The 21,956-nt window shown below is 39.8% G+C and overlaps 5 protein-coding genes across 6 annotated transcripts; 3 read left to right on the top strand and 2 right to left on the bottom strand.

Moving 5' to 3' along the window:
- The first annotated feature begins 306 nt into the window (after positions 1 to 306).
- Positions 307 to 5,457, top strand: LOC128734294 (polyadenylate-binding protein 2). Its single transcript, XM_053828401.1, has 5 exons — positions 307 to 439; positions 621 to 712; positions 787 to 1,331; positions 1,458 to 1,588; positions 4,914 to 5,457. Exons 2-4 carry the CDS (start codon positions 632 to 634, stop codon positions 1,495 to 1,497), a joined length of 666 nt encoding a protein of 221 aa, XP_053684376.1. The 5' UTR covers positions 307 to 439; positions 621 to 631; the 3' UTR covers positions 1,498 to 1,588; positions 4,914 to 5,457.
- A 1,726-nt stretch (positions 5,458 to 7,183) lies between these two features.
- On the bottom strand, positions 7,184 to 8,481 carry LOC128737444 (SAGA-associated factor 29). Of its 2 annotated transcripts, none has more exons than XM_053832080.1 (2): positions 8,358 to 8,481; positions 7,184 to 8,294 (listed from the first exon to the last, which is right to left on the bottom strand). In XM_053832080.1, the coding sequence occupies exons 1-2, from the start codon at positions 8,394 to 8,396 to the stop codon at positions 7,461 to 7,463; spliced, it is 873 nt and encodes a 290-aa protein (XP_053688055.1). In that variant the 5' UTR covers positions 8,397 to 8,481; the 3' UTR covers positions 7,184 to 7,460. The 2 variants fall into 2 exon arrangements, with proteins under 2 accessions (XP_053688055.1, XP_053688056.1); XM_053832081.1 differs by having other exon boundaries at positions 7,184 to 8,314; positions 8,358 to 8,458.
- A 2,756-nt stretch (positions 8,482 to 11,237) lies between these two features.
- On the top strand, positions 11,238 to 12,973 carry LOC128733925 (E3 ubiquitin-protein ligase TRAIP). Its single transcript, XM_053827800.1, has 3 exons — positions 11,238 to 11,458; positions 11,512 to 12,271; positions 12,392 to 12,973. Exons 1-3 carry the CDS (start codon positions 11,346 to 11,348, stop codon positions 12,860 to 12,862), a joined length of 1,344 nt encoding a protein of 447 aa, XP_053683775.1. The 5' UTR covers positions 11,238 to 11,345; the 3' UTR covers positions 12,863 to 12,973.
- LOC128733926 (60S ribosomal protein L29) lies at positions 12,950 to 13,711 on the bottom strand. The gene is made up of 4 exons (XM_053827802.1): positions 13,637 to 13,711; positions 13,439 to 13,490; positions 13,210 to 13,274; positions 12,950 to 13,148 (listed from the first exon to the last, which is right to left on the bottom strand). Exons 2-4 carry the CDS (start codon positions 13,473 to 13,475, stop codon positions 13,020 to 13,022), a joined length of 231 nt encoding a protein of 76 aa, XP_053683777.1. The 5' UTR covers positions 13,476 to 13,490; positions 13,637 to 13,711; the 3' UTR covers positions 12,950 to 13,019.
- Positions 13,712 to 20,253: 6,542 nt separating this feature from the next.
- On the top strand, positions 20,254 to 21,947 carry LOC128736280 (selenocysteine-specific elongation factor). Its single transcript, XM_053830754.1, has one exon. It carries the CDS (start codon positions 20,352 to 20,354, stop codon positions 21,945 to 21,947), a length of 1,596 nt encoding a protein of 531 aa, XP_053686729.1. The 5' UTR covers positions 20,254 to 20,351.
- Positions 21,948 to 21,956: the final 9 nt, after the last annotated feature.

The following is a 21,956-nucleotide window of genomic DNA, read 5'->3' as shown; positions in this document are numbered from 1 at the left end:
GTAGGTTTTAACCTGCGCTTCAAACTGAATGCTGTCAGTTTAACCGAGATGCAATCTCGGTTAATTTATGAACGCTTTAACAGCACTTCGATTAAAACTGAGTGCTAATCGACCTGGGCCAGGTTAATTTATGAATTCGTTATTAGATAGCGTTGTTTAAAAAATGCCAATATAACATCTTGCGGTACATCTGGCATCTTTGCGTAGACAATGACCGGATCCGTTACTACGGTTACTATACGTAACGCTATAAATGCTCAACCGCTCGATTGCCGCCATGTTTAAATAGAATTTGTCAGTAATCTGCCTAAATCTTGTGAAGCTCTGTATCTTGTCTTGACTTGATCCAAAATTAAAGATTTGCAGTCTTTTCCATAACTAGTCACTTTGCGCTAATAATTTTTTTAATAGTGCTTGATTTGCCGGAATACAATTAAAGGTACTGTCCTAATTAAGTACATATGTCATTCAAAAATGAGATTTTGCATTGGTGATGACAGTCATGCAACGTCGCAAAAAACAATCCCATCAATTTTAACTTGTAATTCATTACAAAAGCCCTTCGGTCGGCGTTGATAGCCAATAATTAACAAAACATTTTCCGTTTTCTTTGCTAATAGGTATAGAAAAAATGGCTGATGAAAGCATACTTAACGATTCGAACCTTGGAATTCTTGGATCAAATGATGATGATTCGGAACTAATTGTTGAGGTAAGTCACAGTATTTTTGTTAGCTGAATTTTTCAATGATTGATTTTTTTTCGATTGTGTTTAACGTTTTATAGGATGATTACCTTAAAGGAGCCGAGATGCAGATCGATCCGGAGCTAGAAGCTATTAAAGCTCGTGTTAAAGAAATGGAGGAAGAAGCCGAAAAACTGAAGCAACTTCAATCTGAAGTTACTAAACAGATGACATTAGGATCCCCCACCGGTGTTACCCCAGTTTTGACTGCCGAAGAAAAGGCTGAAATCGACAATCGTTCAATCTATGTCGGGAATGTTGATTATGGAGCAACTGCTGAGGAACTAGAAGCTCATTTCCACGGTTGTGGTACAATTAACCGTGTGACAATACTATGTAACAAAGCGGATGGTCACCCGAAAGGATTCGCTTACATCGAGTTTGGTTCCAAGGAATTTGTAGAAACAGCTCTAGCAATGAATGAGACACTTTTCCGAGGACGACAAATTAAAGTAAACCCAAAACGTACCAACCGACCAGGAATGTGCGTCACAAATAGGTACCCTCGCGGTAGCATTCGTGGTCGAGCTACAAGAGTTTCGCGAGCTTGCTGCTACGGAGGTCATCGCGGATCCCGAAGGCCAGCGTACGTACCTTACCAAAACCCGAATCAAATTTAATACCTAGTATTGTTAGAAATATATTATTTGTTTTCTATTCGATTGTTCTCTTTTATACGCATAACAACACGTTCTCTGCAACTACATTGCAGTCGTGGATACCGAGGAAGAGCTTTCTACGCCCCGTATTAGGAATCAGCCGGGATGTCGTTAAATTTGCAGGCAAAATTTACGTTTATTTTTTAGCTTAAAATAACCAACTAAAACCGCACGAGGACCTGGGGTAAGTAGTTTATTATATACAATTTTTTTATTTCCTTTTCCCTGTTGCATGCCGTTTTCTACGAGCAACAGAACACTAGTTATATCATTTGTGTTAATCACTAATGCAGCAATTAAGTTCTATAACCTAAATGCAGCAACATTTGCCTCTTGATAACAAGTGCAGTTTGAAAGTTTGATAGCAACTCGTGTAATGCTAAAACACATCTTGCTATAAAACTTGATCAATTTTTAACATATGGCACCAGTCATCTTTATTACTTTATAATTTAGCAATTGTTTTTTCTAAAAGATGACTAGAGAGGGAACGATATTACTCACAGACACACTCTACAACTAATTTATGTGATTTATGATCCCGCTTTTCGCCTGTTTTTCGTCATTCACTACTGAACAAACAATCGAAATTAGAGAGCCTTAAATCGAGGATGATAAAAATGAAGGAAAATTAGTTAAAACACAAACAAATGTTCCTAAGAAAAGGACGATCAAAAACGGCGTTTTGTATATGAAATGCTTAGTACAGCGGTGAAGCTTACAGGCATAAATGTCTTGTGATGTACATGTCCGCAGTAAGCATCTTTTCTCTGTTGCAGTTGTTATCCGACGTCACTTACGTTTAAAGAAGTACAAATTCAACTACCTCGTTGCCACCGATTACAATACTACAGGCTATGCAAATTCTCTCGCGCTCGGTTCGTCCTATTGACAGATACTTGATCTTAAACGAATTCGCCATTTAGCCGTCCGTCCATACTGGAAAGCCTTGACATACACGTCCTGAGTCGTACCTTGCGCAAAAGTCCCTTTCTATCACGTGCCGTATCGACGAATTAACTACAGTAGCTTTAGCACAATTACCGGTCTACAACTCCATTTTAACCGTTTTCGTTACAGTTTTGACTTCGACGTCAACCGAAACGTGTTGGAAACTCGCTTTTTAACAATAGCACGTAATTTTTAGGTAAAGTCTATCATTTGTGTTACAAGGCCTGTTTGTATTTCGTGTACAACGCCAACCTTTTTATTCGCAGTCCCAGCGTCCCAGCGTTCGTGTACTCTTCAGCAACTCAGTGATAGAACGTACGTCCTTCTGATAATGTCCATGTTGATAGATGGCGAATAAGTGTCTGAGGAAGCATTTTGTAGATTACGTAGAGAATCGTGATCACTCGGTAGTCCAACACCGCGATACAAAAGCCTTTGGGATACGTTGAGTTTCGTGTAGAGTTCACGTGTTTCCTGCAAACCTTTATCAGCTGTTCTATTTCATTGTACTCCATTCCGTTTCGTAAACCGAACTAAGTAGCTTTGCTGCCTTCGTTTCTGTCTGTACCTTTACATGTTTTATTAGGTCCCCCCTGCTGCAGCATCCCGCGTTGCATTCTTCTCATCTTAAATTGTCTGACATTCCTTATCGAACCAGTCATTACGTCAACTCCTTTCAATGAATCTAATGGCACCTTTCGCAGGACTGTTGATAGCTGCTTTTACGCTACCTCACTCGGCAAAAAGCCTTGGGTTAGGTAACAAGACTTTAAAACTTGATTCTTCATTATCGGAAGACGGTTAGTGTAACATATCTACTGACTCTAGCAGCGCCACCCAGCCGAGATTCGAACATACGACGACTGGTTTGTTAGACCAGCATCGTACCTCGAAGCTAACTGGCTTCACACGGCAGCGCTACTTCAAAACTTTGTGCGTACTCAGTAACGACTTCATGCAGCTCAAGTCGTTTCAGATGGTAACGACGCACTTTGACCATGAAAAACTAGGGATCAGAAAACATGCTTGCGCCACGAAAGGTTCTAGTGTCGGTGTTATCCGAGAAGCGCATTCCATTAAATAAAACGAGGTTGGTGTGTTGTGATAATATCCAGGTGCACGGTTTGGTATATGGTATGGGCTAAACCTAAACCAGCCTGAGGTTGCCGACAAAATATCAAAAGCGGTCATCAAAAGACTGCTGCAACGTCACCTGAGTTGGTTCGAAAAGTGAAGCAAAACGATTTGAGCGACACAAGTTAAAAAATAACCCAGGTAACCAATAAGCATTACCATAAGCAGTAAGTCAATCGCTTATTAGCATATCTGGCATTTTATACAGCACGTTGCTGTATATTAGCTTTTTGACTACGTAACTGTTATAAATTGGCATGCAAAATTCTATTTTAAATCTTGTCGGCTGGTAACATGCATTTAAATAGCACTTAAGGTGACTTAAATACTTGTTGGCTTGCATGTAAATAGCATTGGTAATGCTTTTTGGTTACCTGGGAAGCTCAAGCCAACTCTTACAAGTTTCAAGATGCGCATGATCTTACACCGAAACAGCAATAAGTTAGAGAGCAAAGGCATTGCTTCACTTGATCGAAAGCGGTCGATTTCCGCATATCTTGTTTTCTGGCGTGAAAAATATTTCAATGGAGTAACATTCAAAACGATAGGGCTTACTTGACCGAAAGTTCATACAAGAAATTGAGCCGTCGGTTGGTCACCAGGAAGCCATATCGTCCACAAATAACGGTTTTGACACCGTTAACTGGTCGGTATTAAATCAGACCGGACCAAGTCACAAAATTTAAAAAAATTAATTACAGCAAACGATCAAGAATTTTTTAAGCTACATTTTACTCTAATCAGAGACTACATAAATGTTGCAAACCGCCAGAGTTATGAGATGATTTCGAGTGATTGATAGCTATAAACCATACAGAGCAGCAAACTTTGAACGCGTTTTTCTCGAAATCAGAGTTTTGTCACTTCGTTCGGTCTGACTTAACACCGGCCAAATATCCTGACATATATCCAATGGATTAATCTTTCCGGAACATTTTGGAGAACCCGAGCTAAAAAAACAGACCAGATCTGAACAGAACAGTTCAGATTAAAAATGTTCATATCAAAGATGGTCACATTAACCGCGGTCCATGGTATTTTCAACCATTCGAGATATTTGGCAAAATAATGCCAATCTATAGATGACCTATATCACTTTTCGTTCTTTTTATTTTATTTTGTGAGACGAACACCTTAGGTGCACCTTAGTGTCAATTGAAAAAAATTTCAGCTCGAAAAGATCCTCAGTCTGATCGGGAATCGAGCCCGACAATATCCAGAGGAGAGGACTTAATAATGTACAAGTGGGACTTCCTACTGCTTTTTCTGATCATCCTTTCATTATCGCAATACATAGTTATATTCGCAATTTTAGCAAAAAAATTTAATCTTACATAGTTCATATCCATTCTATTACATAATAATTTCTGCCCTTCCCAATTTTTTCTTCAGATTAGTATATTGTTTTATCCGCTGTTTTACAGATTGAAAATATAAATTGTCAAAATAATGTCTATTCAAAAAACATTATTTGTCTTCGCATATTCTCAATAAGTAAAAAGAAGGCCACAGTTTGCCTCAGATGCAAATTCAAATTTCCCACATAAACAGATCACTAACCGCAAGCCATTGTCCAGTAATCGCCGGCATGAATAATGTTTTTTGAAGCAGTTCAAAACGGAACACCTAAAGAGTGAAATGCCACAACACTTCAAAATATATATATTTCCACAAAAAAAAACAACAAAAAGATGCGGATCAAAGCAAAAAAGACATGGCGCAAAAAGATGGCACTTTAAAACAAAAAAAAATAAAAAGATTGCAAAAAAACGTAAAAGATGGGAAATCTAACTTACGATCCGCCATTATTTGTTAAAAAATAATGAGTCGAGAAAAGAAGACAAGTGTTTGAAAAAAAGATATGCAATCGAAAAGAAAAGAGGACACGGAGAGCCCACTACAAAAAAATAAGGAGCAACAAAAAACGACTAGGAAGATTTATGAAAGATACATAAAACAAAGTAAATTAAGAAAACTTTTTATATTACAAAATATAAAGAATATGAATCTGTCATTAAAAAATAATTGGGTGTTACTGTACTGTAGAAAAATATCACTTTCTTATCTTATGTGTTTTATTTTGTTTTATTTTCCACCGAATTCAACAAAAATCGTAGTTTGAATATGCTTAGAAACTATAGGCATATCGCATAAGTGACATGCGACACGATTTTGTCGAGTAATTCGAATGAGTCGACCACTAAAAAGCTAGTGACTCAACTGTCAGCAAATGGTGCTTGAGTTTGCTTTGTTTTGGTCGCTAAACTGCATATTTTTCCCGCGCTTGACCCTCGAGACTCGAGTCGAGTTGCTCGACAAGGCCTATGTAATAGGACCATATGTAAGTCAGGTCGAGCAACTCGACTAGACTCAGTCACTGTCAAGTGGCTAGCGCGGGAGAACAACGGCCATAGCAGTTCACGATCAAAACGAAACAAACTCACTCGTCATTTGCAGACAGTCGAGTCACCATCAGTATAATCATTATATGCCAGATAAGATATTGCACCTGGCAGCAACTTTACGAATCGTACGCAAATTCGTTTTTTAATAATAATTATCCTGTACTTACTAAATACATTAAAAATAAGCTTTTCAAGCAAGGGATGCAGTGGAGAGGCAATAACGAAAAACTGATGGTTCAAATTGCTAAATTGCAAACATGTGTGGTAAACGCAGAAAATAACCAAGCTAATAATTTTCGCTTGGGACTCGAAATAGGTGGAAACTCCGCAATAGTATAGTACTGATTGCAATTGCAGTTGTTTTAATTTTGCTAAATGATAAAAAAATTTATCCGGTACGCGCTACGAGGACTCCTATGGAAATGACCCGGTAAACATGCCTGACTACCCTTCCCGTTGCAAGCTCATTGGCCTGGAAACTATCAACCCGCAAATATCAGCAAATATTTGTATTTGACGTCATAGAAGGAAATATTAATTATTCTGAGTTGTTGCAGCAAATCAACTTCAATGTCCTTCGGCGAAACCTACTAGTTATGAACATAATGGTTCATAAAACTCCTGTCTAAGAGTATTTAATGTAGTCACTACTTTTAAATTAGAATAACTACTTTTTAAACTAGAATAAGATACGTAGTTTAATTTTGAATCTGCACGAACAAAAAAAATAAATAAAATAAACTTTAATTTATCATATATAAGACTATAGGACATACTTTACTCCGGAGCCTTTTCGCTGCCAGAAATAAAATCTTTTTCAAGTCCCTGAAAAAATAGAAAAAAAAAAAACATATTCTGCCGCGAAACATTTCGACCATTGCTCAAGGCGCATTGCGGTTAAAATACTGATATTGTCAAAACAAGCAAAGTTTGATCTTAGGTGACACGCTTTGCTCCGCCTGACCCTGCTTTTATGAATCGATTGATTATATACAAACTAACCGTTCTGAATTGTCGGAGTTATTAACGCCAAAAATCTTTCATTATTTCCTTGGAATAGTGCGGGAAAACGAATATATCTGACGTACAAACGACACTGTTGATGGGGTTTTATCCAAACGCAAGGTTAATCAATGATAGACCGTAACATGCGGTTAATTTGATTCGGTCCTGACCAATATACAAGGTGAAGGTGATGAATTTAACCAACAGAAGACTCTAAATACTCCATACTTTCAACATTTTAAATATTTAGGGATAGATATACATTTGCGTTTGGTGATATTTGAGTATTTATTAATATAAATGTAATATAATTGATCAGTATGGATATGCGGTACATCTTTAGAACTGCCCATCAGTCATAAATGGTTCCATCAAATGTTCCTCTTTGGGTGGTAACAAACAACCACTCGATACGAAATTGCCACTATAGTCACCGATAGCAGGCAATCCTGCTGAACCACTCACAAGTCCAGTAGCAGGTGTAATAGTCGATTTTCCAACAGATGATGTGGACGCACTAGTAGAGCTGCTTGCAGTTGACGTCTGCTGGACAGAGGACTGTCAGGAGCTAGCGCTAACCTTTTTGTTTTGCTTAATGGCAATCACATATCGCTGAGCAACGTGCAATGGTGGAGAATAACCATCCGCATATGTGGGATCTTCAAAAAGAACTTCATATTCTTCGTTTGCTGTTTGAGGCAGTTGATTGATTACAGCTTTATAAAAACATGTAGTTTGTGGATAAAGGGCCATTACGGTGGTGCCTTTAGAGAATAGGGCCTGACCATCTGTTTCCGGGTTCGCTCGCATTAATGGTAGGGGTACAATACGCCGCTTGCTTAAAATGTGTCTATCCTTTTGTTCCTCGTCAATATCATCCACTTCATACTTATTGGCAGATGATATATATTGAACGACCTCTGCTAGGATCCAGTTCTCTTCATCTTCAAGACCCTTAACAAGTGCTGCAACCATATCTCCTGGTTTAGCCACGTAACTGTTATCTGCAGGTATACTTCCACAAAGTGCCGGAATTTTTTCGCCAGGTTTGCTGACAAAAAGAGGCAGTGTCTGAGCAGAAATTTGTAACATTTTCATTAGGGCTCCTCTTCTTATGGTTTCCTTATTTCCGGCATTCCGCGCTTGAATCCGGCGTTCATTGCGTATATTGCGAATGTCTTGGATTTTTGCCAATGCTTGACGAATTAGATTCTCTTCTTGAATCGCATCTTGAAGGCCGATTTTGTAAACGGATTTAAGTTTATGATTTAAAGATGATGACTTTTCATCATTCGACATCTTGGCTAAACGAATGGAGTTGACTATATTCGGCTCATTTCTCTTGCGCTCATTTTCAATTTCAATGATCAGTGATTTCAGGGCACGAAGGCGCTCCTAGTACATGGTATAATAAACTAATGCAAATAAATATTTACTCGCGGATATAATAAAGTTTACCTGCACTTGTAGCATCGCTTGTTCTGCTGTTAATGGCATTTTTAGGTGTGTATTCCGACCAATGTTTAATCTAACAACATTTGATGCTCTATATATTGTTAAAAAATTTCTTTACAAGTAGGTACTGCGAAATAAAATTGTTTAAAACACTACAAACAATCAATATATGTATTTAATCCCGTCACTTTCAGACCAGCTAACTGACACCTATTCGCGTTGACGGCATTAAACGATCTCTTGCACACTCATAGAAATTCCCGTATGTACGTGTGGGTGAAAATCTGCCAAAATGTTTCGATCTCTTGCGCTCTTTCAGAAATTTCTATTCCGCTGCACCCCTACAGTAAACTTTTGGAGGTGGCAGCAGCTTACGTTCGTCAACGCGAATATTCAAGAGCAACATTTCAATAGGGCCCAAGTGCAAAATATTAAAAAACTGGTTTTTTGGTTATATTTAAAGCTTTTTTAAGTATCTATAATAATACCAAACATCATAGCGATTTGAAAACTTTATGAGTCTTAAAAAGCAAATTTGAAAAAGCCTTATGTGAAAACTGGCAACAAAGTTTTCATTTTGTGCTTTGGCCCTTCTGTATGAAAAAGCCTATACGCAGTTTGTGTTTTGTTTTGCATTCGGCCCTATTTTTGTTGTGGGATTTCTACGCATAGTGGCGAATAATCACTGGCCATCTCCGATTAAGTACGTTTAGTAAGTAATAAATACACAATTTTTGAATTTCCGTTGGTAATCAATTGTTAACAGTGCAAATTAAATATTTTAGAAACAGCCAGTTCTGCAGTTGCTGCTGCGAAGCTGAATTCTCGGAAGTTATCGAGGATTTGTCGCAAGGTGAACATTTGGTGCGTCGTGGAGTGTCCCTCTCGAATACTGCACTGGTATTTGCCAACAAAGGAGCCTGCAAGGATGCGCGAGACAATTTTGCATGCAGAATAGAGGAGAATACTGCCTCGGTAATTGCTGCATTCGAGCCGATGACCCTTCCGATGGCTCACAGCGAACCAATAAGTGTTAACACAAGCAGTTTATTGACTTTTTCGGCATTTCTTGTTGCTTGCATAGCATTCTTCGTGTCAGTGATCAGCTGAACTTGAGTATTGATTGCTAGCACTACTAAAGGGTTAGTGCAGTAGGCGTACATTTCGCCAAAGCAGGTTCTAGTTCAGTCATTGATTCTGTAAATTTCAAAATATATTCTCATGAATGTTTGTTTGCGTTTAGAATAGAAAATGGTTGACTTATTACATATAATTTTGCTACACTATTAACCCAGTTGTTACGAAGCAGTTAGGCCAACCGGTATATGACTAATTCTGGTCATAAATAAGTTTTTGTAACTAGATTTGCTAGAATTGTGCTCCTTGGGTAAAGATAAAATTTCGATCCGACAAATTTTTCGAACCCCAAAGTATTTCCTTAAGATTCATCGAATCAAATCAGCTATTGATAGCTACAGCATTCACCATCAAATCAAAGTGAGTGTATATTCTGAGCCATATGCACTAATAGCTTAATTTGGCATTCTTGATATCTCTTATTGATATCACTTCGGTTAAATCTTTTAATTTAGAATCAATTATTTATGAAAAGCGCTAACGACGAAAACTACTCACATCTAAAAAGTAAAATTGATATAAAATCGTTATTGCGTGTAGTTTATTTGTTTCACTGATTGTATACGCGGCTTCAGCCACGTACCCATTAGTTGCGCCGAAATAAAATATCTTCCATCGTAAAACATTAGCGAGAATTTATTCAATCGCCAACTGTAAATCGAACTGCCATTCAAACATCCTCCCTGTGTTCTCCGTTTATTTCTCTGCTCGAATTTATCGTCATAATGATTATATTTTCCCCCAAACATGAAAGAGATATTAAACGCCAAAGGTGCCGAAACGGTGCGTCAGGAAACAACCGCCGGGCTTGGGCGGGTTTTTTTTCCTCCAGCTCGAAGGAAGAGGAAAAAAAACCCCGAATCTCTTGCTGCTCAATTTACACTCGACGAAACCATTTTCGTCTGACCGTTGCGTTTTTTTATAATCACAATAACAATATTCGTTATTGTTATTAGTAAATTATTTAAACAGCTTGACCAATAAACAACGGCTCGAACAAGATAAACAACCTGCGCACGTTAGAAGCCGTTCCAAACCGATTTCGTTTGATCGTGGCAGAGTTTCGACGGACGGTGACTTCCAGTTGGGGCTCGTCGGCTTACCACCCCGCCAGGGCCAGACTGGATGACGCAGTTGGTTCATACATACTTTGTAAGAATAATTCGGATGTTGGCGATTTGGGTTTGAAGCTATTTCATTTTCTTAATCCCCAAATGGAACGAATCACATCAAAAACAACCGAACCGGGGCCCGCTTGGTGGTGGTGATCATGGCGCGGCGAAGAAATGCTAAATGAATGAACTGCTGCTGCTTCACACTACCAATAGCGACTGCCGCACCTCACGGGTAACACGTTCCGCTTCACAAACCTGTTCAACGGTGGCAGATTTGCCGATGAAATTAAACCCCAACTTTTCTAGTAGAAATAATAAAGCTGATCGGTGTCCCATAAGCAACACTGTTTATATCAAATAAGGAGTTAAAAAATGATGCTCAAGTTTCAACATCGATTTTCTCGAAACTGTCAGTTTTGACTTCGGCCTATTTGAAATGTTGCTCTTGATAGTATAGTCACTCTTAGTGGGCCCCACTGACAGCTGAAGAGCTAACTTGTGTGAAGAGTGGCGAATATATTCTAGATAGAATTAACAAAAGGGCGAATGTCGCAAACGTAAACAAAACGAGTGAGAGTTATTTTTTGCTGGACCAGCATAGGAAAATCAACTCTCACTCGGTTTATTTACGCTTGCGACATTCGCCCTTTTGTTAATTCTATCTTCATATAGCAGCCCGCTGCGTATTTTGCATTTTGTATTTTTGTGTCCGATAAATTATAACTATATTAGATTTAAAATGAATCTGGCTTGTGCAATTTGTTCGGATTTATTTATGCCCTCTGACGATATCCATATGACTCCTTGTGGTCATTCGTTTCATTATATCTGCTTGATGCAGTGGTTACAAAGGTAAGACTTGGACAACATTTTCATGCCTCAATAAATTTTGTGTTGACTTGCAGATCTAAGACCTGTCCTCAATGTCGGAATAAATGCCACGAAAAAAGTCTAATTAAAGTCTACTTTAATATCGCGACTGCCAGCGATGCCTTAGAGGATAGTACAACGTTGCTCCACAAATTGGATACGATGACCTTATCAGTTAGGGAAAAGGAAAAGAAGCTAAGGGAATTTGAGGAAAAGGATGCACTGCATAAGTCTGAATGCAAGAAAATGAAAAAAACGCTAATAACCCTGGAAGACATGATAAAATCGAAGGATTTTACCATTGTCGCGTACAAGCAAGAAACGGAAATGCTTCGTAACGATCGATTGCAAATGCAGAAGTTACAAGTGGAACTGAACAATTTGAAAAGTAAAATGGAATTGATGTCTACCATCGAACATGTTGTTTCAGCAACTGCTAAAGAAGTAGAAGAAATGCTGGCCCAGGATGATAACCCGCGAACTTTGGCCGTTCTGGTAGCAACTTTAAAACGAGAGCTCAAGGCTAGTGATGCTAAAAAACATGAAATGCGAGATAGAATGAAAGCAATCCAAAATGATCTCCGTGAAGAACGTGTGCGCCGGATATTTCTTGAAGATAAGCTGTCTACTGCGGATAGTGAGGTCTACCGATTGCAACAAGAAATACAACGTCTTGAAATGATCGCCCACAATGCTTCCAACGGAAGCGATTCAGATTCAGTTATTTTGAACACACCAGAACAATCGTGTAAACGAAAACGAGCTGACCGTGACATGGATAAGAGCACTCCGATGGTACGTAAAAGGGCTGGGTAATACAGATATTTAAGCAGGAATATTTTAACTTTATCGACAATCGTTAGACAATTTATGTTAAAACTCAATGTAATATAAATTTGTATGCGTTTTTTTCAGTCTGACAAAGTGCAAAATATCCTCGATGCGGATTCGCCTTATTTCCAAATCAAATCCAGTAGTATTGGTCTGACACCACTTCTTCGGGCAGGACTTAGTGCAAAGGCAACAGTACCTAAAAACAACGTGAAGGATGAACAGTCTAAAAAAGTACAAAACGATCTGTGCGGGAAATTTTCAATTTTTCGTAAACCCCGACTTGCAACAGAAAGTAACAATACAGCTTTGCGCAACAATCTTATATTTAATGGTTTAGGCGGATCGGAGCGGAAGGAAAATTTTCCAGAATTTCCACTTCGCAAAAAACAAGCAGAACCTACAGACACCTTGAAATCAACATCAAAGATAGAGCCAGCAACCAACAGTACAACATCTCGTTTAAAAGCAGGAAAACTAACCAGACATCCTTCAACGGTAATATCTTCCGTTTCTGATACAAATAGTTATGACGATATTCTAGATATTCCGTAAGACTGAAACGCAAAATTCGCTTTTACAAAATACTGTTAATAAACGTATAGCTGTTTTGTTTAAATGGAATATTTCTCAATTCAAACCTCGCATTGCAATAAAAAATTAGTATCCAACTTTTATTCAATCAGCTCGTTTTCATATTCACCAAGACAATTTACAGTTTGACCGGCTGTGGTTGTCCCTCCATTTTGGCCTTACGTTCCTCGGCCCGTTTCAGCGACTCCTCGCGGGAGAGGTTTCCTTTTTTGGAAAACCGTAGATTACGCAGGAATTTCTGGCACATCTGTAGAGCAGAATTAAAAGGTTTAGCTTGTGCGGAAAGAACAACTCACTGATAAACTTACACCGCGGGTCGATTCACTGCGCTGGCGTTTTGGCTTTTTGATGCCGTTCTTGTGAGCCTTTTGGTCTGTAAATAAAAATCTTATTAGTAACGGCGTCTGTTAATCAGAATTTCAATGTTTTAGTTTTACAGAGTACGCAATTTTCTAGATTTTATAGCAAAACTTAAAACATTCCAGGTCTATTTACAGCACTCTTTAAAAATCAATATTTCGCGATATAAATACTTACTCTGATTGTGATTTGTATGATTCTTCGACTTGGCCATTGCGTCTGCAGTTAACTGAAACAGATCAGATAAGTAAACCAAGTTTAAAATTTTTTAGTTTTAAACTATAAAACTAGACAGCTAAAATATGCAATATTGGTAATAATCAATATTCGTAACGCTTAAAAGTATTAAAATAAAGGAAATTGGTTTCTATTTACATTAAACGAACTACTCTGCCACAAGTTTAAAACCGGAAAGAAAACTCAACTCAAAGCCTTTTTTTGACACATCGCAGATCGCATAGCTGTCAGAAAACGGAAGTTGATGAAGGGATAGGAATCTTAAAATCTAGATAGAATTAACAAAAGGGCGAATGTCGCAAATGTAAACAAACCGGGTGAGAGTTACTTTTTGCTGGACCAGCATAGGAAAATCAACCCTTACTCGCAAGGGGTTTCCAGTAAGGCGTATTAGTGCGTAGTAATCAGAGATTACTTTTGTAATCATTTACGAATTAATTAGGTAATCAATAGTAATCAGTAGAGTAATCAATGATAATCTTAAGTAATCATTGGTAATCATGATTAATCACAAGAGATTGATTACTAGTAATCAGAGGTAATCAGTAAAGTAATCAAAAGTAACTTTTTTCAAAGGTGCGTAGTAATCATTGCTGTTGGAAACCCCTTGCTCACTCGGTTTGTTTACGCCACCCCATCGACATCTCTATATCGAGCTGCAGTGAACGTCAGCGACAGCATGTCCTGGGCTCAAAATTTAACAGCGGGCCCAAATCAGACTGCTGGGCAGTTAAGTGAAACGCAGTGCTGACATGCTATCTCATTTTCGCACACACGAGATGTTGGCAGCGAAAACATGGTTGCCTGCCGTTAGGGTGGTTTACGCTTGCGACATTCGCCCTTTTGTTAATTCTATCTTCAAATGTTTCAGTAATTAGAGATGCCAGATTTTTTTTATTCGTCGCGATCGATTGCTTGGCGATTTTTTTTTTAATTTTTGCAAAATGGTTCACGGCATAATAAGAAACAGCTATAGACCAAATCAAGGTGACGTCATCTGGCATATACTGGCGCCCTTGTTTACAAACAGACCGCAGAGTCCAAAAAAGTTTCAGCTGTTAAACGGCAAGTTTGTTGTTTTAAACAGCATTAGGATAAATTTAAAACGCCATTATGCCTTTAAAATGTTAAAACACACGCTACATTCGCTATAAACGAAAAGGAAAATTTTCCAAAATGTAAACAAGGGTGCCAGTATCTGTCAATTGACGGTATGATGATTTGGTCTATAGACCAAATCAAGGTGACGTCATCTGGCAGATACTGGCGCCCTTGTTTACAAACAGACCGCAGAGTTCAAAAAAGTTTCAGCTGTTAAACGGCAAGTTTGTTGTTTTAAACAGCATTATGATAAATTTAAAACGCCATTATGCCTTTAAAATGTTAAAACACACGCTACATTCGCTATAAACGAAAAGGAAAATTTTCCAAAATGTAAACAAGGGCGCCAGTATCTGTCAATTGACGGTATGATGATTTGGTCTATAGGCGTTTTTGACAAGCTATCGCCCGCTTGGAGGCGCTGCATAAAAAAGTGATAAAAAGTAAAACCGCTGTCAAACTCCATATATTTTTGAAAAAAGTTGAAATAAAATACAGTTTTTGATGAACCAGTTCCTCTTTAGCTGATCTGCAAAATTGAACAATGTTTACATTTTTACATTCGAACAACAAACAATCATGAATGTATCCATATAAGGTTTTGCAAGGTGACGTCACGAATGAACCGAAATGAACGCAATTCACCCATCTGACATCCACTCGTGGTTTGTTTACTATTTGTTAGGCGAAAGCGATATGCATAAATTGGAGTTAAACGTTTTAAAAGCGTATTATCCTGCAGTGTCGCCCTCCAAACTACTCGGAATGGCAGTTTTTGTGGCTTTCTGAACGCCGTTAAGGCCTTTAAGCAATATTCAGTTTCAACATGTTAACCCATGTTCTAAGTCCATGTAAACAAACCACTGATAGACGTCAAAGAAGTGAGGTTATGCTCGCCCGTGCAAAACCTAATAGTAACTTCGTCAGGGCGAACTCGACGCTCCTGCAATGAATGTCAAAAGATTACCCAGGTAACCAATAAGCATTTCCAATGCAATTTAAAAGCAAGCCAATAAGCATTTAAGTTGCCTTAAATGCTATTTTGGCAAAATATGCGGCTACTTTACTGCTAGCCCTCTTAAAGTGCTGACAATGCTTATTTGCAGCTAGTTACCAACAAGAAGAATTTAAATAGAAGGGATGCAGGGATGCTAATAAACGACTGATTTACTGCTTATTTTAATGCTTTTGTGTTACCTGGGAAGTTGCCACAAGCATGCTAACGTTCTTCGAAAGTTGTACCCACTAGCCGCCATTACGCACGCGAAAAGGTCGATATGCGCATATATTGCTTTCTTTAATGCTGATTTACGTTAATGCTTCTATGCATCAACAAATGTTAATATACGTTTTAAAAGCATTAAGATTGCTAATATACAAAAATTTGGCACCAGGGATGCAGAATTATTTCCAATATACGGTTTTGGATTAATGCTTATGGTTTCTTGGGATCCTACTGTTACAATAATTTTGATCTTCGTGTCATGGTTATTTTTTTCCGGGTGTGCAAAATGCGGTATGTTTCTTTAAATCACCCCGATGGCAACTGTGACGTTTGCGAACAAAATAGGTGAAGCCAACATAGCTGGATCACTGAATCACTTTTATACGTATCGGATCACTAGTGTGCGTGTAAAAGAACGATTCGCACGATATTTCTGCAGCGTCACAAGTGATTTTCGCTGCATTATCATTTATTTCTTGTCCTAAAGGCGACGTTTTCTGTTAGTTGAAAATAAATTATTTTTATCGATGAATTGTTATCGAGATTCATGGAAAATTCTTCACTTCTACGTGATTAGGTTTTATTGGCTTGATCGCATCACTTCACTGCCGTGTGAATGCCTCGTATTAAAAGCAAAACGCCTGTAGCGCCACCTCATTTTGTGGCGGTTTCAGGAAACAGTAGATGCCCGGGGGTTGCATTAAATGATTATCACAGTAGTCTAAATAATCATAAAAGGGGCAAATATTGCAGATTGCAAGAAAAATCCTCACATCGCGGTTTTCTTGAATGTTGAACCAAACCATCAAAAGATTACCGCAGAGCAAATTTCTGCAATTTATTACATGAAAATTTACTAAATCAATTGTTTTTCATCAAAACCATGCTGTAAACCTGTTATTTTGTAGAACTGCAAACCATAAAACCTAAATTTTAATATTGCGTTTATCTCGCGGTTATCTCCTGAGCGCGTTATCACTGCCGCTGCATGCGGATTTTTCATAACCGCCGCGCAGGGATGCCAGATATACAGACAAATCTGTATTATACAGACCTTTCGTTTTTTGATACAGACATGTTTTTGACTACAGATTTTATACAGACGTGCGATAAAAATTTCGCAAAATATAGTTTTACTTTTGTCAAGGTAAAAGTATACTTCGATTTTAACTCGCACTGAAACCTCAAAACAATATCTCGTAAGCGACTATCAATCCTCATAAGGCGAAAGACTTTCGTCACTGAACAAGCGCAGTGCCGATATTGCATCCGACCATCAGCTTGTTATCGCTGAAATAGGTACTCAACGACTGGAGGAGAAAGCTGGGTGTCGTTTCGATGTCTGCCGATTGGAAATCCCAAGGCGAAAAGGGTTTTTATCTAACAACTTGAATTCCGAGCCTAGGAACTGCTACCTGGTGGAACTGTCCAAGAGTAATGGACCAGCCTAAAAAATGCCCTCATTACGACCAGTGATGGAACCGTCGGCAAAGTGCGCAGCGGGCGGAGAGAGTGGATTTCGGATGAAACTCCGAGAAAGATCGATGAGTAGAGAAAGGCAAAAGCTGGCATAGGCGAGGGCGAACCAAAGCGACTAAGACGGCTGTCCGCTAACGATATGCCGAACTGGAGAGGGCTGTTAAACGAGTTTGTATGTGGGGCAAGAGAGCCTGGACTGACTCCCGAGTCGACGAAAGAGTTCGTCGTATTAACCGCGTCAACTCGAAGGCGTCATTACTGGATGAAATTGAAGCAGCCATAAAATGCTATAGAGCGCCAGAAATAAAGGCGACCTAACCGAATGCGGGCGTGGCATCACATTGTTCTGTATTACTCTCAAAGTGCTCTGTTAGGTAATCCTCTACCGGATCCAGGAGAAGAGCAATTGACAATAGATCAAATCGAGAATTGCCTTGGAATCCTCTAACGATGGAGCAACTAAATGACCTCGTCCTAGCCGACAACCTCGCACAACGCCGAAACGATATGCGGAGCAAGTTAGAGGTTTTCCACTCTACGAGAGTTCTCAGGCAGCAGGCCTCACAGTCAATGTTGCTAAAACTAAGTCTATGGTAGTGAACACTGACAATCCCCTTAACTTCGCAGCAGCGGGACAAATTGAGCGGGCGAAAGCCTCAATATCTAGCCAGACAACGTCCGTTGGTGGTACCAAGACTGATATAGGAATACGGATCAGGAAGGCCAGAGTACACGCATAGCGATTACCAAGCTATACGGTACACGATTGAACGACGGATGGCATGGTCACGCTGGTTAAGGTCGCCTGGGATGAGGTGGAAAGTGAAGGCCTTCGATAAAGATCTGTTCATTGAAGCACTCAGCGCAGAGAGCTACCGCTCAAACCTGAGTGCCCGTGAGCTGACCAACGTCCTAATACAGGCATGTGATACCACTATACACAGGACGGGACAGCCAACGAACCGTCGTCGCTCGTTATACTGGTGGAGCGACACCATTGTTCAGCTCCGCTCCAGATACCACAGAGAATGCAAGCGCAGTGGGCCCGGACCGATGCAGATGCTGAAGCTGGGGGGGTCGAACTTAGAGCGGCCAGGCTGGCGCTCAACAAGGAGGTTAGGCGAAGCAAGAAATCCTGTTTTCAGGAGCTTTGCCGCGATGCGGGCACGAACCGCTGGGGTGGTGCATACCAGGTGGTGATGAAAAAGATGACGTGTGCATCCGCTCCGCAAGAAACTTGCCCCCAAAAGCTGAAAGTCATCGTGGAAGGACTCTTCCCGCAACGCGATCCAGTTTAGTGGCCTCCGACCCCGTACAGTCAATCGAATGATGTCCTCATTCCGGTCACGAATAGGGAACTCATCGTAATTGCCAGGGGCTTAAAAACGAAGAAAGCGCCCGGTCCTGACGGGATTCCGAACGAGGCACTCAAAACGGCGATCCAAGCATATCCCGATATGTTTAGTGAGACGCTTCAAATTCGCGAATTTCCAGACAAATGGAAAGTCCAAAGATTGGTACTGCTGCCGAAACCGGGGAAACCAGCGGGTGATCACTCGTCGTACAAGCCAATTAGCCTATTGGACACGTTAGGCAAATAGCTAGAGTGGGTAATCCTAAACAGGTTGACGCCTGTGGCGGAGAGCGATGTCGGGCTGACAAGCTCGCAATTTGGCTTCCGTAAGGGGAAGTCCACTGTAGACGCCATAAAGTCCGTGGTAGAGATGGCCGAGAAGCCTATGAGACGGAAAAGACGAGGCGACAGGTATTGTGCCATAGTCACAATCGATGTCAAAAACGTCTTTAACAGCGCTAGCTGAGGTGCAACCGCGCTAGCGCTGCATAGGATGAGGGTACCGGATCATCTATGCAGGTGGCTTAAAAGTTACTTTGAGAACCGGATGTCCAAACAGTGTTCGGAGAGTTTCTAGCAGAGATGGAAATGCTGGCATCAGACGCTATAAGCATAATAGAGGGCTAGATGGCTGGCGTCAATCTACGATTGGCAGGGAGGGGTTCAGGAAACGGGGAGCAGGAGAGTTTTTAGTAGGTAGGCGCATGTTGGCACCTTGTAAATCTTATTCGGCACCGTGGAGGTGCTGCTGTGATTTTCTCCCTGCATAAACAATATAAGAAAGAGGTGCTTTTGCAGCAGAGAAGCAGAGAACCGCTCGATTGGAATCCGCAAGGAAAGCGTAAAAGTGGCAGACTCATGTGCTCATGGCGCCGTAGCATAGTCAACGGCATCCAGGCTGTAGACGAGAACCTGTCCTGGCGATAGGTTAAAGCCATGGCGGGTAATCGTCGTCTGATTTCATCTCTTTGCTCTGCCGGACCGGCGGACAAGGACACATAAATAAGTAAGTTCTATTTAGTAAATGTTTCAATGAAGTTCTCTTGCGTTTCGATATTCTTAGAGTTGGTTTTCTCAAACAAATCTGCTACTTTTCCAAAATCTGATTTTGTGCAAAAGAGCCGCATTAAAGCAAAACAACCTAATCTAATGGATTGACAGATATTGCGCAGCGGGTGGTAGGTTTTCAATGGACCACAGACTTATACAGACTTTTACAAATTATTATACAGACCCACGCATAGGTACCAAAATGTTAATTTTGACAAGAACCAAAAAATTTGCTGGGAATTCCCCTTTACCGACGACCATTTGAAAGTTGCTCTCTTCACTCCTACATGAGAAAGAGATAGCAACACACCATGCCCTTGGCTTCAGTGCCCCCTTGAGTGCACTGTGCACCTTCTAAATATTCTATAGACGTTTTTTGTGAATGACGCCCGTAAAAACCCACAATTGTCAAAAAGTGAGGTTAACCCGCCGTCTTGTGATTATGGTTCATTCATGACTGTTTATGTTTGCATTGCAGCTTCTAAACAAAAACGAATTCTGCGGCGAGATGGACCAAGTCTGGTCCTAGTCCAGTGTATTTGTAACAAACTACAAAACTTTTAAACCAGCTCTATGCTACCCAGGTTGGTGTTTGGTGTTCTTTATTTAGTTACTTAAATGCTCAAGAACGTTTACAAATCATAATGCAAATGCAAAAAAATGTGCTAAATCTTAATATCGGCCTTTTGGGTCACGTTGATTCCGGTAAAACCTCACTGGCAAAAGCGTTGAGTGAGGTCGCTAGTACAGCATCGTTTGATAAAAACCCGCAATCACAGCAACGGGGGATAACACTGGACCTTGGTTTCAGCGCCTTACAGCTGGACTTGCCGGAGAAGTTGAAATGTTCTGATCACAATTGGAATCGATTACAATATACGTTTGTTGACTGCCCGGGCCATGCGAGCTTGATACGAACAATTATTGGAGGAGCGCAAATTATAGATATTATGATTTTGGTAATAGATGTAAGCAAGGGCATCCAAACACAAACGGCAGAATGTTTAGTGATTGGCGAGTTAACTTGCAGTAAAATTATAGTAGCACTCAATAAAATAGATACGTTAGAAGAGGAAAAACGGTTTGCAGTTGTAGGAAAGATGCGTAAGGGTATTAGTAAGGTTTTGGAGAAGACGATTTTCGCTGGTGCACCGGTAATAGAGATATCCGCCAACGCTAAATTAAATTTGGATAAACTCATAGAAGCACTGAAAGATATTTCATGTATTCCCGAACGTGACGTTAAGGCACCATTTCTATTTGCTGTTGATCACTGTTTCGCTATTAGAGGACAAGGAACAGTATGCACCGGAACTGTACTTCAAGGACAGATTAATGTAAATGATGACGTCGAGATTTCAAAATTAAAAATTATAAAAAAAGTTAAATCAATACAAATGTTCAAGCAAAATCAGTCAGTAGCGCAGCAAGGAGACAGAATCGGAATTTCTATTACTCAATTCGATCCCAAGCAATTAGAACGCGGTTTGCTTTGTAAACCGGGATATGTCATGAATGTATACGCTGCAGTTATACGTCTTACTCGTATAAAATACTACAATCGTTTGATTCGAAACAAAGCAAAATTCCATATTTCTTGCGGGCATGAAACCGCACTTGCCACAGTTACTCTTTTCAAAGGTACTCAGTGTGGCTTTGACGAAAAATTACAGTACGAATATTTAGAAGAATATGGTCATGATAGTGTAATAGAATCGACACAGGCTGTATTCGCTTTACTGGAATTCGAACAACAAATACAAGTCGCACCAAATGCTCTTTTGCTAGGATCTAAACTTGATACAGACATTCAAACAAATCAATGTCGGTTAGCTTTCTTCGGCCGGCTGGAACTTTGCTCGACTGACAAAGATTATATTAGTACCTTTCTACCACGATTGAAAATCTACAAAGAAAAGTCTAAAATCGGGACAATCCAACGAGTCGTCAACGAGTTCGAGCTGATTGCTACTGGATTATTTAAAAAAGATGGTAACAACAGGCAGGATTTCCTTGGTTTTCGCATTCGCCTGAGTACAGGTGAGTGGGGAGTAATCGAGGACACGTTTGGAGCAAGCTCGAAAGTGAAACTGCGTTTCATGAAACCTCTAGCTAAAGAAACACTGGATCGTTTGCAGCAGAAAAATAAGCTCGGTCCTCAGGAGCCAGTGCAAGTAGAATTGAAATTCAAAAAATTCTTTTCGAAGAAGTGCATTACCAGTAATAAAGTGATTCAGTGATATTACTAA

Source organism: Sabethes cyaneus, chromosome 2, assembly GCF_943734655.1.
Source record: "Sabethes cyaneus chromosome 2, idSabCyanKW18_F2, whole genome shotgun sequence".
NCBI classification, from domain to species: domain Eukaryota; kingdom Metazoa; phylum Arthropoda; class Insecta; order Diptera; family Culicidae; genus Sabethes; species Sabethes cyaneus.
The sequence above is the reverse complement of the archived record's forward strand: the minus strand, read 5'-3'. Positions and strand labels throughout refer to the sequence as shown.